The 11,533-nt window shown below is 55.8% G+C and overlaps 1 protein-coding gene across 1 annotated transcript in view; it reads left to right on the top strand.

The window, feature by feature from the left end:
* The first annotated feature begins 1,043 nt into the window (after positions 1-1,043).
* Positions 1,044-11,533, top strand: part of ARRDC1 (arrestin domain containing 1) — a 41,149-nt gene continuing 30,659 nt past the window's right edge. The window contains exon 1 of the mRNA XM_072883246.1: positions 1,044-1,249. Coding sequence (XP_072739347.1) covers positions 1,132-1,249 — 118 coding nt within the window. The 5' untranslated portion in view covers positions 1,044-1,131. The remainder of the gene's footprint in view (positions 1,250-11,533) is intronic.

Raw genomic sequence — 11,533 nt, 5'->3', positions numbered from 1 at the left:
ACGCCAGAGGAGGGAGGGCCTGGAAGAGCTTCCCAGCAGGATCCCCGTGCACTGGGAATACACAAACTCCTTTGGTGCTTTATGAGAGGTTTCACATTGCGACACCCACCATAAGGCGGCACGGAGGGTCCCGCAGCCCCGCATGCCCGGGCTGGCGTCACTGCGGGTCTGCTGGAGGACGTCTGTCTGTGTGGCCGGGTCCGGGCTGGGTGTGCTCTGCAGATAAACAGCTTGTTTTATACTTATTCATTCTGACCGTGTATGCAGCCTGCTTGTCAGCAGCCGGGAGGCCTCACCAGGAGGTGCCTTTCCCCAGCGCTGCATTCGGTGTGGGTTTTACAGATGGTTTTTATTCAATTACGTGGCACTGAGGGGGGACACGGCAAGAGTAATGGAGAGAACCCTGCTGCTTGCCCCCCGGCTCTCCGGGACGCCCCAGCTGGGTCAGACACCTTCACCCCATGGATGTGCGGAGAGCGCGGGGCTCGGGGTTACCCCTCAGCCCTGGTCCCAGGCAGCCGTCGGGACCCCTGTATGCCTCTCGCTGGACACTTAAAGTGATTTGGGTTATAAAAATAGGCGGGGGGAGAGGTGACAGCTGGGCCGGGAGAATTACAGGGAGGAAGATCTGATTAGAGGGAGCACCAGGAGGCAAGATGGCTCCATGCTGGGGCAGCCAGCTCCTTTCCTCACAGCCCAGTCCCACCAGCGGCCCCCTCCCTCACGCCCTGCCCCACAACCAGCTCCTTCCCTCACAGCATAGCCTGGACCCATAAGCTGCCCCTTCCCTCACAGCTCAGCCCCGCAGCCAGCTCCTTCCCTCATAGCACAGCCCGGTCCCACCAGCGGCCCCCTCCCTCACGCCCTGCCCCACAACCTGCCCCGTCCCTCCCAGCCCAGCCCAGCCCAGCCCAGCCGTCCCTTCCCTCAGGGCCCGCCCCGTCGCCCGGCCGTTGCCTCAGGGCCCGCCCCGGCCCCACAGCGCGGCCGGGCCGGGGCGGGAGGAGGCGGGGCGGGGCGGAGCCGGCCCGCCGGGGCAGGGACGTCGCGGGCCGGCGCGGCGCGGCAGGTAGCGCTGCCGGCGGAGCGGGCCGGGCCGGGCCGGGCCGGGCGGGACGGCGCGGCGCGGCCATGGGGAAGGTGCAGCTGTTCGAGATCCGCCTGGGCGAGAGCCGCGTCGTCTACGGCCCCGGCGAGCCGCTGGCCGGCACCGTCACCGTGCGCCTCTCGGGCTCGCTGCAGTACCGAGGTGAGCCCGCGGCCTGCCCGCCGCCTCCCGGGCCGGGGGTGCCCCCTGCCCGCCTCCCCCCGGGCGGCGGGGCCGCGGTGGGCAGGGCCGGGTCCCCGCCGCGGCGGTAGCGTGCCCGCAGCCCGCGGGGCCCAAGGGCGGTGCGGCCGCCCCGGGGGCCGTGGGGGGCGCGGGGTCCCCTCGCCCCTGGGGCGGGTGCCGGGGCGGGGGGGCGCGGGGAGGAGCCGGGTCCCCCCCCCGGCGCTGGGGACCGGGTGCTTCGGGGCTTGCATCTCGCTTCTCCCCCTCCCGCGATGAGGCGGTCCGGGGAGGGGAGCGGCGGGGCTGGTAGGAGCAACCTGCTCAATTATTTCCTCCTCTTACTTTTTCCTCCCATTCCATAAAAAACCAAACCAACCAATCCCCCCCCCAAAAAAAAACCAAAACAAAAAAAACCCCAACCCAAAACCCAGCATGGGCTTGTTTCACAGGAGGCTCCGAAGCTGGCGGGTGCTCAGGGCGGTGGCAGCGGGACGTGGCCAGGGGAGCCTGGCCCCCGCGTCCAGCCCTTCCCGCAGCCTGTGCCCTCGCTGGGCTGCCGGCACCGCCGTGGTGGCGGCCCCTGGACGCCGGGCCCTTGTGCTCCCGGGTCTGACGGAGCGCCGGAATATGTGTTTTATGGCAAGTGATGGGAGGAGGCTGGGAGGAGATAGGCGATGTGATGTCCCGGCTGCCCTTGCCCCAGCAAGAGGGGTGCCCGCCTGTTTGCCAGCACGGTCCGTGGCGAGCAACCGTTTCATAACATCTCGAATGAACTTGAACGTTTTGAGTTGCGGGAGTACCGGTTTGGGAGACGTCCAGGCTGAGTACGTGGTCCTGGGTGAGCCGGAGGAGAGAGTGCCTGTCCGCGGGGCAGGCAGCTGCAGGCAGGCAGCAGTGGTCTCCGCTGTGTCCGTGGTGCAGGAGGTGTCGGGGTGCGCGGTGGCTGTTGCTCCAAGTGAGCCCCAGGCCCTGTGGCGGCTGGTGCAGTCCGTCAGGGCGGAGGGATGGGGATGGACTGGGGGGAGGCGAGCTGCTCGGTTCAGATCTTCCAAACTGGGAACTTGCTCCCCCACCCTAGAGAAGTCATCCACGCTTACAAGTTAGTTTTGTGCTCAGTGGCATGGAAATGCAAACTAATTTGCTGTTTTCCCTGAGGTTGTCTTGCTTCCTTCTCCTACATGCATGCTTCTTCCTTTACAACAAATTATTGGAGGGGAAAAAAAGACCAAAGAATGTAAAATGCAAAGTCTCTTGAACAGAGACGTCAGCCTGGATGATGGTGCCCATGCTTACCTATGTCTTGTTTTTGTGAGCACCTCTCCCAGTTGCCTGCAATAGCTTTTTGGAAGCTTCCTCAGGAAAAAAATACCTAGGACAAGTGCAGACTTGTAGCCTGTTTAAACTCCTGTTGGAGTACATCCAGCGTTTATCTCTTTGGAGGGTACTCCCAGCTGTACTTCTTCCAGCAAAGATGTTCTTAATGAAGTGTGGCTGACTTCCATCCTCGGCCTGTGCTGTTGGCTTCCACCCCTGCTCCTGAAGGCGCCTCTTGGGCAAGACGAGAGTGTTTGGCCTCGGAGGGCTCGGTTGCGCTGGCCCCTTGCGCTGCCAGCTGGCTGGGGCTGGCCACGGTTACACCTTGCTGTTGCCTGTACAACACCCATCTTGGAGGAGAACTGCTAGGTTCTCCTCTACGCCAGATCTCCTTTGCTTCCCGGTGTGCTGCAGCTGGTTGTTGTGGGGAAGGAGGAAGGTGTCTGTTTGTTCTGGACTTTCTTTCTGTTTCCTTATTGCTTTGACTCTGAAACTTCGGGGTCAGGCTTGAGTATTGGTCCCGAAGCCAGGAGGGGTTTTGCTCTTGGATCTGGTGTTTGATGCTAGTGCAGGGATTGTGGTAAGAAGCTGGGGCAGCTGAGCAGGGCTCTAGGAGAGCAGCCAGAAGCATCGAGCCAAAATCTGAGGTGGGCTGTGTGTGACTGTTCCTTCTGCTTCTGTGCAGAGGTGACCTGAACGGCTGTTTTGGGCTGAGATCCCTGCAAATTGGCTGCACCAGCTGGGGCGGAAACTTTCCATAACTGGTGTCTGAACCTGCCCAAATAAGTCATCTTGGGATGTGACACCAACTTCTGCAGAGTGCAAGGTGACTCTTTGCTGTGTGTCCTCCCTGCTGCTCTGTATCTTACGATCTCTGGTGTTTAAACCCTCCATGTTGGGGCCGGGGATCTCTCGGATGGGCACCCTCTCCTTCCTTCTGGCTGAAGGAAATGTCTCGCCCTCAGAGGAAGAAGCTTGTGTAGCAGCTGAAACATCCTTCTTGGTGTGACAGCAGGCAACTAGTTGCTGGAAAGAGGCCTTAAAGGGACTGGTCAGCGCTTTTGAGCTCCATGGGCTCAGCAGCAGAGGGATCAGACCACCTCGGACATGCTGTGGCTTTCTGCTGGGGTATGGGGAGAGGTGGGTGGCATCAATTTGTGTTATATAGTGTATACACCTACACCTTCTGTGACCAGCAATGACTTTTCAGACTAATAAACAGCTCCCAGGAGAAGACGCAAAGTCCTCACCCATTGCAGTCTGGCCCACAGCACCCAGGCTTGGTGCTTGCCATTTCCTGAGCTGGACCAGTCCGGTGCAGTGGCTTCTCTCAGTGTTGTGGTTTTGGAGGTCACAAACAAGCCTGTAGATGACTACTTCACACCGTAACTCGTTTTATGGCTCTTGGAAATTGCAGCTTCTGAAAGGTGGACAATACAAACAAACAAAGCTCATTCTGCCTTGCTTGGCAGAAATCTTGGGTCATAGGAAAGCGTAACTGGAGACACACCTTTTGGGATCATAAATACTCCTACCTACGCTGTCTTCTGTGCCAGCCCTGCTGACTAGCAGTAATGGCTGTTCAGCAGCACATCATCTTCAGCTGACCGTGCGGCAGCGTCACAAATGACGACTGGCCTTTGGTGAGCCGTGCAGACCTTCTGGGGAGGCACGCTTCTCCCCGTGGCTGTGTCAGGGTGAAGGTCCTTCCCTGAAAACTTCTGAGCCTCAGGGGAGAATGCTGATGGGAACGCAGAATTCCTCATCATTGTGTATGGCTCGCTGGGTAAATCATCAAACATGGGTGTACAAAGAATAATTAATCTTAACAGGAAGCTGGCGCTGGGACAGCTGGAGATGGAGTTAATTTGCGGGGAGGGAGGAGGGAAATAAGTTTGTTCAGAGCAGGGCAGGCAGCCCCGGTCGCTGGCAGGAGCGTGCTGGAACAAAGGCTTGTGCTGCTCAGGGATGCTGGAGCACTTTCCTCTCAACTCGGTGGCTTCCAGGGGCCATGCAGATTATTTCAGTCCTGCTGCCTGCCATTCAGCGAGGCTTCTTGCGGGCAGAAATGTAATGTTAAAATAACAGCCCTCTTTCCTGGGTCACCAAGAGTAAAGAAATTGCAAGTGCTTTCCAGAGCAGATTTCAGCGCTTTGCTGTTCTCCACTATTATTTAGCTGTCCAGGTTTATGCAGTGATGACTTGACTTTAAAATCACTCCCTTGAACTACAAAGCTCCAGACACAAGTACCTACGTCTGTTCGTGCTCTAGAAGTACCCAGGTATGTAATTGCCACTTCTGCAGAGCAGAAAACCTGTGAATCGTAATTTCCTGCTCTATCTTAAATGTAGTAAATATTCTTACTTCTCAAATGGAGAACCGAGAAAGCTGGTGGTGAAGAAGGGGGTTGAAAAGCAGGTCATTCGAATGTGTCCAAACTAAAATATTACTCCTGTTTCCCTAGGAGGGCAGTGGGAAGAAGTTGTGTTTGGCTAACATGTAAGGTGGTTCTGACGTGCGTGTAACCTGTAACCTGGGGGAAAGAGGTGACACTGAAAGGACTGTGTTGGCCACGATCCTCAGCACCACTTGACCCCTCAAACAGAGGAGGACGTTGTTCCTGCAGAAGGGCTGTGGGCTGCTTAGGAAAGTGATGTTGAAAGGATGGATTCTGTCCCAGTTAGCAGTCTGAAGCTTGCTCTTTCCCGAGATGGAAGTCTGCCTTTTGTAAAGGTGGATTTGAAAGTTCTGTGCTTGGCAGCATACGTCGCCTATAAATCATCGGGGTGGGAGAGACCCCACGGCTGGGATCTGCTTTGGGGTGCAGGGCGGCAAGGGAGCACGGTGCCTGCAGGGCAGAGCTGAGCAAGGGCCCGGTGGGTTTGGAAGGCAGGAGCGGATACAAAGCTGTGGCTGTCCTGGTCCCTGGCGATACCGGCAGTGCCTGGTGAGGTCCTCGAGCCATCTGGCATCTGCTAGTGGCGGTGGGTGCCAGGACGAGGCGAGGCTGGCACTGATGCGCAGGAATGCTCATACATCGTTCTGCAGCATCGCTCCAGCAGGCTGGATGGCTCCTGCTATAGGAGAAGTGGATTAACTTTCTTTTCTCATTGTCTGGACTGAGACAGCAGGGAGCTGTGTGGCCAAGTCTGTCTGAGGCTGTGGAACAAAAGAGGGATTTTCGCCCTCCTGGCTGGCTTGCTGCTAGAGCTCCAACTCCTCTGGAGTCAATAACTAATCACGAGATTGTTTTGTGTCTCGTCGCTGCAGTGTGTGCCTCTCTCTGCTGTTCCCCCTGCCCGCGCACCACTTGTGCTCATCTGAAAAAGTCTGTTTGCCGCTTTCCTTGGCGAGGAGGCATGCTGCGGGCCTCCCCTCTCTCATTTAACAAAATGGGAGAACAAGTGGAGCGGAGTTCTGTCTGTCTGATTTGCTTCCAAGTGTGACAAATGGGGTGTGGGTGCTTATTCCTTCCCTGGAGCAGTGCAGAGCTGGCAGAGATGTAGCTTCTCTTTCGGGGCTGGAGTCAGGTAGGCAGCAGAGAGGCTCCCTGGCTGGAAAGAAGGAGTCTGTGGGTTTACATCCTTCTCCTCCGGAGCCAACTCCCCATCCCTAGCACGGCCCCGCAGGCAGAGTTGGGTGAGGGGGAGCAGCTGGGGAGGGCGGTGGCTCGAGCCAGCCCCTCTGCCAAGGGAGGTGTGGGTGCATGGATGGGCATGCTCTGCCTGTAGCGTGTTGTGGAATACCTTTTGCTGACAGTCATCCTTGAGGAAGAAGTATGTCTGTAGAAGCCACATAGCTGCCACTTGACTTGGTGAAGTCTTGCTAGAGGCTGTCACAGCCAGGAAGAGTAGGACGGACATGCAGACCATCCTTTGCCATCTGGAGAAGGGGATGCTTGGGGTCTTCCAAGAGAAGATGGGCAGTGGGGCAGTTGGGTTGTGCTGCGAGGCTGCTGCAGACCTGACCTGTGCAAAAGCATCGAGAAAGGCACTCTGCCAGGCATTGGGGCAAGTCTTTCCTCCTCCTGCTTAGGACAGATGCTCCTGAAACAGCCTGGCAAGCACACCAGGGGCTGGGTTTTGGTTTGGTGCCTCTTTTCTTGAGGGCTGATTGCCAAGATATCCAATGTACAGCCTTTAGGCTACTGCTGTGACCTCTGAAGTCTGGCAACAGGGATCGCTGTGGAATTACCTCTTTGTGCTGCTCTTAAAATCTGTTGCTCTTCAAATCTCTCGTGTGAAAGTGCAAAGTGCTTAGGAGAAAATGAGACTGCTACCAGTCAGTGGATTTTTGTCTTGTGCACAGTTGTGCCTGCCTGTGTTCCGAGTCCCTGGATCGTGTTTAGGATCCGAAATGGGTGAAATGGCTTCAGACCACAAAGATGTGCAGGCTTCTGCCTCCTTGTGATGGCTTTTAAACAGCAACTCCACATCCCCCAACTCTCTTAGGTCAATTAAAACTAGGATGGGGTGCCAGTGTCAAGTGTGAGCTGGGTGTTTTGCTGTGAATAAGCTTGTGGATAGAAGCTTTTCACCAGAAAGTGCTTAGCTGTGGCTGGGTACCGCTTTGTCCAGCATCAGCATCATCTGCATTCAGAAGGGTGGTCTATGCCATGTGGTTAAATTGAATGGCTTCATCAAACTCCCGCTGGTGTATCGGGACCCTGAGATGCTGGATGATGGCGGTGGAGAGGATATAGGGGTGTCCTGAGGTAAGGGTGGACGCTGCTTTTGACCCGTTGACAAGGTGAAGGTGGCAAGCTAGTGACAGTCTGGAGTTGTTCAGAGACCTAGTGTAAAAATACCCTGATCTTTGAGCACCTTGATTAAAAACAGGAGCTTATCAGATATCCGTAGCAAAAACGCTGTTTCCAAGAAGCATGAATCATTTCTGGAGCACTAATGCTAATAACTTCCTACCCTTTGTTCTTGCTGATGTGTTGTGGTTTAGCCCCAGTTGGCAGCTCAGCCCCCCCAGCCGCTCGCTCACTCCCCCCCGGTGGGGTGGGGGAGAGAATCAGAAGAGTAAAAGTGAGAAAACCCGTGGGTTGAGATAAAGACAGTTTAATAGGGAAAGCAAAAGCTGCGCACACAAGCAAAGCAAAACAAGGAATTCATTCACTCCTTCCCACGGGCAGGCAGGTGTTCAGCCATCTCCAGGACAGCAGGGCTCCATCACGCCTAACGGTGACTTGGGAAGACAAACGCCATCACTCCGAACGTCCCCCCCTTCCTTCTCCTTCCCCAGCTTTATATACTGAGCATGACGCCATATGGTGTGGGATATCCCTTTGGTCATTGGGGTCAGCTGTCCCGGCCGTGTCCCCTCCCAGCCCCTTGTGCCCCCCAGCCCACTCGCTGGTGGGGTGGGGTGAGGAGCAGAACAGGCCTTGACTCTGTGTCAGCACTGCTCAGCAGGAACGAAAACATCCCTGGGTTATCAACGCTGTTTCCAGCACAAATCCAAAACACAGCCCCGTACTAGCGACTATGAAGAAAATTAACTCTGTCCCAGCCAAAACCAGCGTGATGGAACCGTGCTCTCGGTCGTTCTGGCTCCAGCAGCTCAGGCCAGAGGTAACGATGCTGCAGCAGCTTGCTGTCCATCCCTCCCAAACGCACCTGCCTTAATCCCAAATGCTCCCTGCAATAAGGCTTGACTAAAACTGGCTCAGAAGGCAACATCTCCAGGGAGGAAAGCTCAATGTGTGCATATGAGTTGGTGTCTTCTTGACGGGGAGCGTCGGCACAGGACTGAATGTCAGGTCCAGGGGTTTTGCGCTCAGTCCTGAATGCTCCGTTTTCTGTCTGCTTGGACCTCTGCAGGTGTCCAGCCTGACCGTGAGGACTGTCTTACCAACTTGTAGCACTCCTGGCATAGTGGGGATTTGTTATGTATCTTGTGCTCTGATAATGACAGGAATGTAAGTCGTTTTTCCAAACTGATGATCTTGCTATAAATAGAGAATCCAGCTGCTTGCATTGAATGGCATCAAAGAAAATCATACGAGCAGCTCTTAGGCAGAATGAAGTGGATTCTGGCTGCTTTCTCTGAAGATGCTGGGGGAGGGGGATTTCTTGACAACTGAGACGTGTGAAAGCAATGCTTGAGAGCTCGCTATGGTGTGTGAAATCTTCAGCGGGAGCAGGTGAGGCGAGGCGGCTGGCATCTCCTGTCGTGCCGTCCCACACTGCGCCTTCCTGCCTCCCCACCAGAGAACCTGCCTGCGCTGGTACCCAGGCGGAATGAGGAGTCACTAAATGCAGGGTTGCTTTACTGCTTATAAATAAGGCTTTTCAGGAAAAGGCACTTGAAACCTCCTCTGCTAGGAGCAGGTGAGCGGGCTCCGGGCTTGTGCCTGGGAGCTGCAGCAGTGCTAAATCACTCGGAGGTGTCTCAGCAAATTCTAGCTGCTGACTTGCGAGTTCCGCACCTGGAGCAGAGCGGCAGGGTGGATGAGCCTTAGTGCAGAGTTACGGGCGGTGGCTTGTCCCCCGTGCTCTTCTCTCCTGGCACGGGAGCTCCAACCCTTCACACCAAAACTGTTGTTTCCAGAATGGCTGAACAGTCCTGAACTTAGTGCTTTAGTCCTTTTCAGTGCCTTGGAGACAGAGGCTCGCTCAGGACGCCTGGTTATGGCAATACTGTCTGTGCTGAAGCCTTTCAGCCCCAGGTGTGTGTGGTGGGGGGTGTCCAGCCTGAAACAGGCCTTTTGCTGGCCACCTAGGTGCTGAGCTGGCTTTGTGAGTGCTCCTCTCTGAGGACAGGGAGCGAGTGCTGGGGCATTCATGCCCAGGAGCATCCTTGGAGCCCCAGGAGGGGATGGAGGAGCGTCACCTCCTCTCCTGAGCATCTGCATTGCATCTGCAGGGCTGGCTGTTGCTGAGAAGACCGGGCGACCTGTGTCAGGCCGTGTTTTGGGTGGCAGTGAGGGTCTGCCAAAAGGAGCACCAGCCAACAGGACTTGTTCTAACCTTAACTCCTCGACAAGTGTATTTGAGAGTCCCAGAAGAAAATGAGCGTGACTCAGTCCCGCAGCAGAGTCTGGCCCACAGGAGCCCTTGTGCTCTGGTATTACAGTAAGCCTGTTAAGCATGAATTTCCAGAACTCTTTGAAGCCTTCATTTAGAAAGAGCCTGAAAAGGGAGTAGGCTCTGGTGAATCAACTTCTTTGTGGTAAGTAGAGAAACCTGATCAGGCGGCTGTTTATGGCTGTTTATCTGCCTGCAGCGGCTTTTGCACCCAGTGCGGAGGGGTGATGCTCCTGCGGTGGGGGTAGAGGAGCTGTCTGGGGGGGAAGAGCTTGTTAAACCTGCTCTGGAATGTGGGAAGAACAGAGTGGAGCTGGCAGTGGTCGCAGAGAGAGGTGTGTTCCCAGGACATCAGAGAGCTCAGCCTCCCCGGCTGCTCCTTGTGTCAGGTGAATCGCCGGCTTGTTCTGCCAGCGAGGTGGGAGAAGGTGCTTGGCTTCAAACTTGCTGGGAAAGTACAATCAAGTTTGTTAATGAGTTTAAAGGGGCAGTTTGTTACAGCGTGGACCTGACTGGTCTTAAAGCACCCAGCAAATGCCTCCTGGGACCTGCAGTGCTGTGTGGTAGACTGCGGTGGGGTTTCTTGCCTGGTTCTTCCTTTTTTAGACGGCCAAGTCAAGTGTACCGGAAATATCTTAGCACTACTTTAGGCCAAAGCAGTTAAGTGCTGGGTGGAAACCTATTTCAATTTGGGCAAGCTATTAAAAAAGAGGTTCCTCTCCTGTTTCAGCGCTGCTCGGCCTGAGGAAGGGTGGCTGTGGTCCCTGCCTGGCTGAAGTGTTGAGAGCTGGCAGGTCCTGGCGTCCGTCAGCATTCCTGTGAGCCGGGGCGAGCTGCTGGCTCTGCTCCACTTGTCTGGCTGCACGTTGGGCATCGGGGACGTGCGTTCCCCTCCCCCAGGGCTGTTCTAGGGGCCAAACACTGAAGATTAAGATGCTCTGACTGCTTATGTGCGTACAGCCTTGTTTTGCTCTGAAGAGCATAGCTTGCTTAAATGGAGGTTGCCCAAGGTTCACAAAAGCAAGTTTAAGTTGCCCAGATCCCCTGAGAAGGATGACAGTAAATTAGGACCTGCTGTGTTCAGGGGATCATGAGTAAACCTTGCCTGGATCTCACCGAGATCCTAAATACGAGGTGTTTCTGCACCGAGCTGGCAGCATCTGCCGCTCAGAGGTGCCGGTGCTGGCAGTGAGATGAGGAGCTGGGCTACACCGAGCTCTGTGCAGAAAGGAGGATGAGGAAGAGAGAGCACAGGCAGTGACAGAGGTCGTGTTATTTGCTGGGATCTGCTGGGTAACAAGCTGAGCTGCTCTTAGCCAGCAGGAGACTTCCTGCAAGCCCTGCCTGGAGCTTGGTCCCGTCCTAGTAAAAGTGCAGCCTGCTCTCTCGTGGTTGGGGTGAACGGAAGCGAATCTCGAGCACAGCTCTAGAAGGAGGGCAGGCACGCTAGTCTCCAAACAGATCAGTCTGTCCCTCTCTGAATTTCTGTCCAGAGAAGTGGAAAGGAAAGAAGTTTCTAGAGACTGAAAGTTGGCTTCACACACTAGAGCGGTTGAAGATCCACATGAAATGCTGCTGCTATCTCCTCCAGCCTTCTGCTCCTCTGCAATCTCTTTGCATTTCCCCTCTGATACTCAAGAGATGGATATTAGGAGAGGAGGCTGTGAATGCTGCCAGTGCAGCTGAGGTGGGTGGCTGGCATGGAGATTTTCATAGTGAGCTGTGAGATCTGCCTCTCCGTGCCAAATACTTAGTTTCCCTCAGTGTCTCCTGTACTGCTGTCTGATCTGGCTGTTCCCAGCACTCAGGGGCATCTGCATCTGCCATCCTGTCTTGGGAGGAAGAGGCCAGTCCCTCAGCATGCTGTGGTGGTGCTCGGTCGCTCTCCTTGCACGAGGACCCGAGGGCTGGCAT

The sequence above is a fragment of the Ciconia boyciana genome, chromosome 18 (genome assembly GCF_034638445.1).
Source record: "Ciconia boyciana chromosome 18, ASM3463844v1, whole genome shotgun sequence".
NCBI classification, from domain to species: Eukaryota; Metazoa; Chordata; class Aves; order Ciconiiformes; family Ciconiidae; genus Ciconia; species Ciconia boyciana.
Note: the sequence above shows the minus strand (reverse complement) of the source record. Positions and strands in the feature narration are given on the sequence as shown.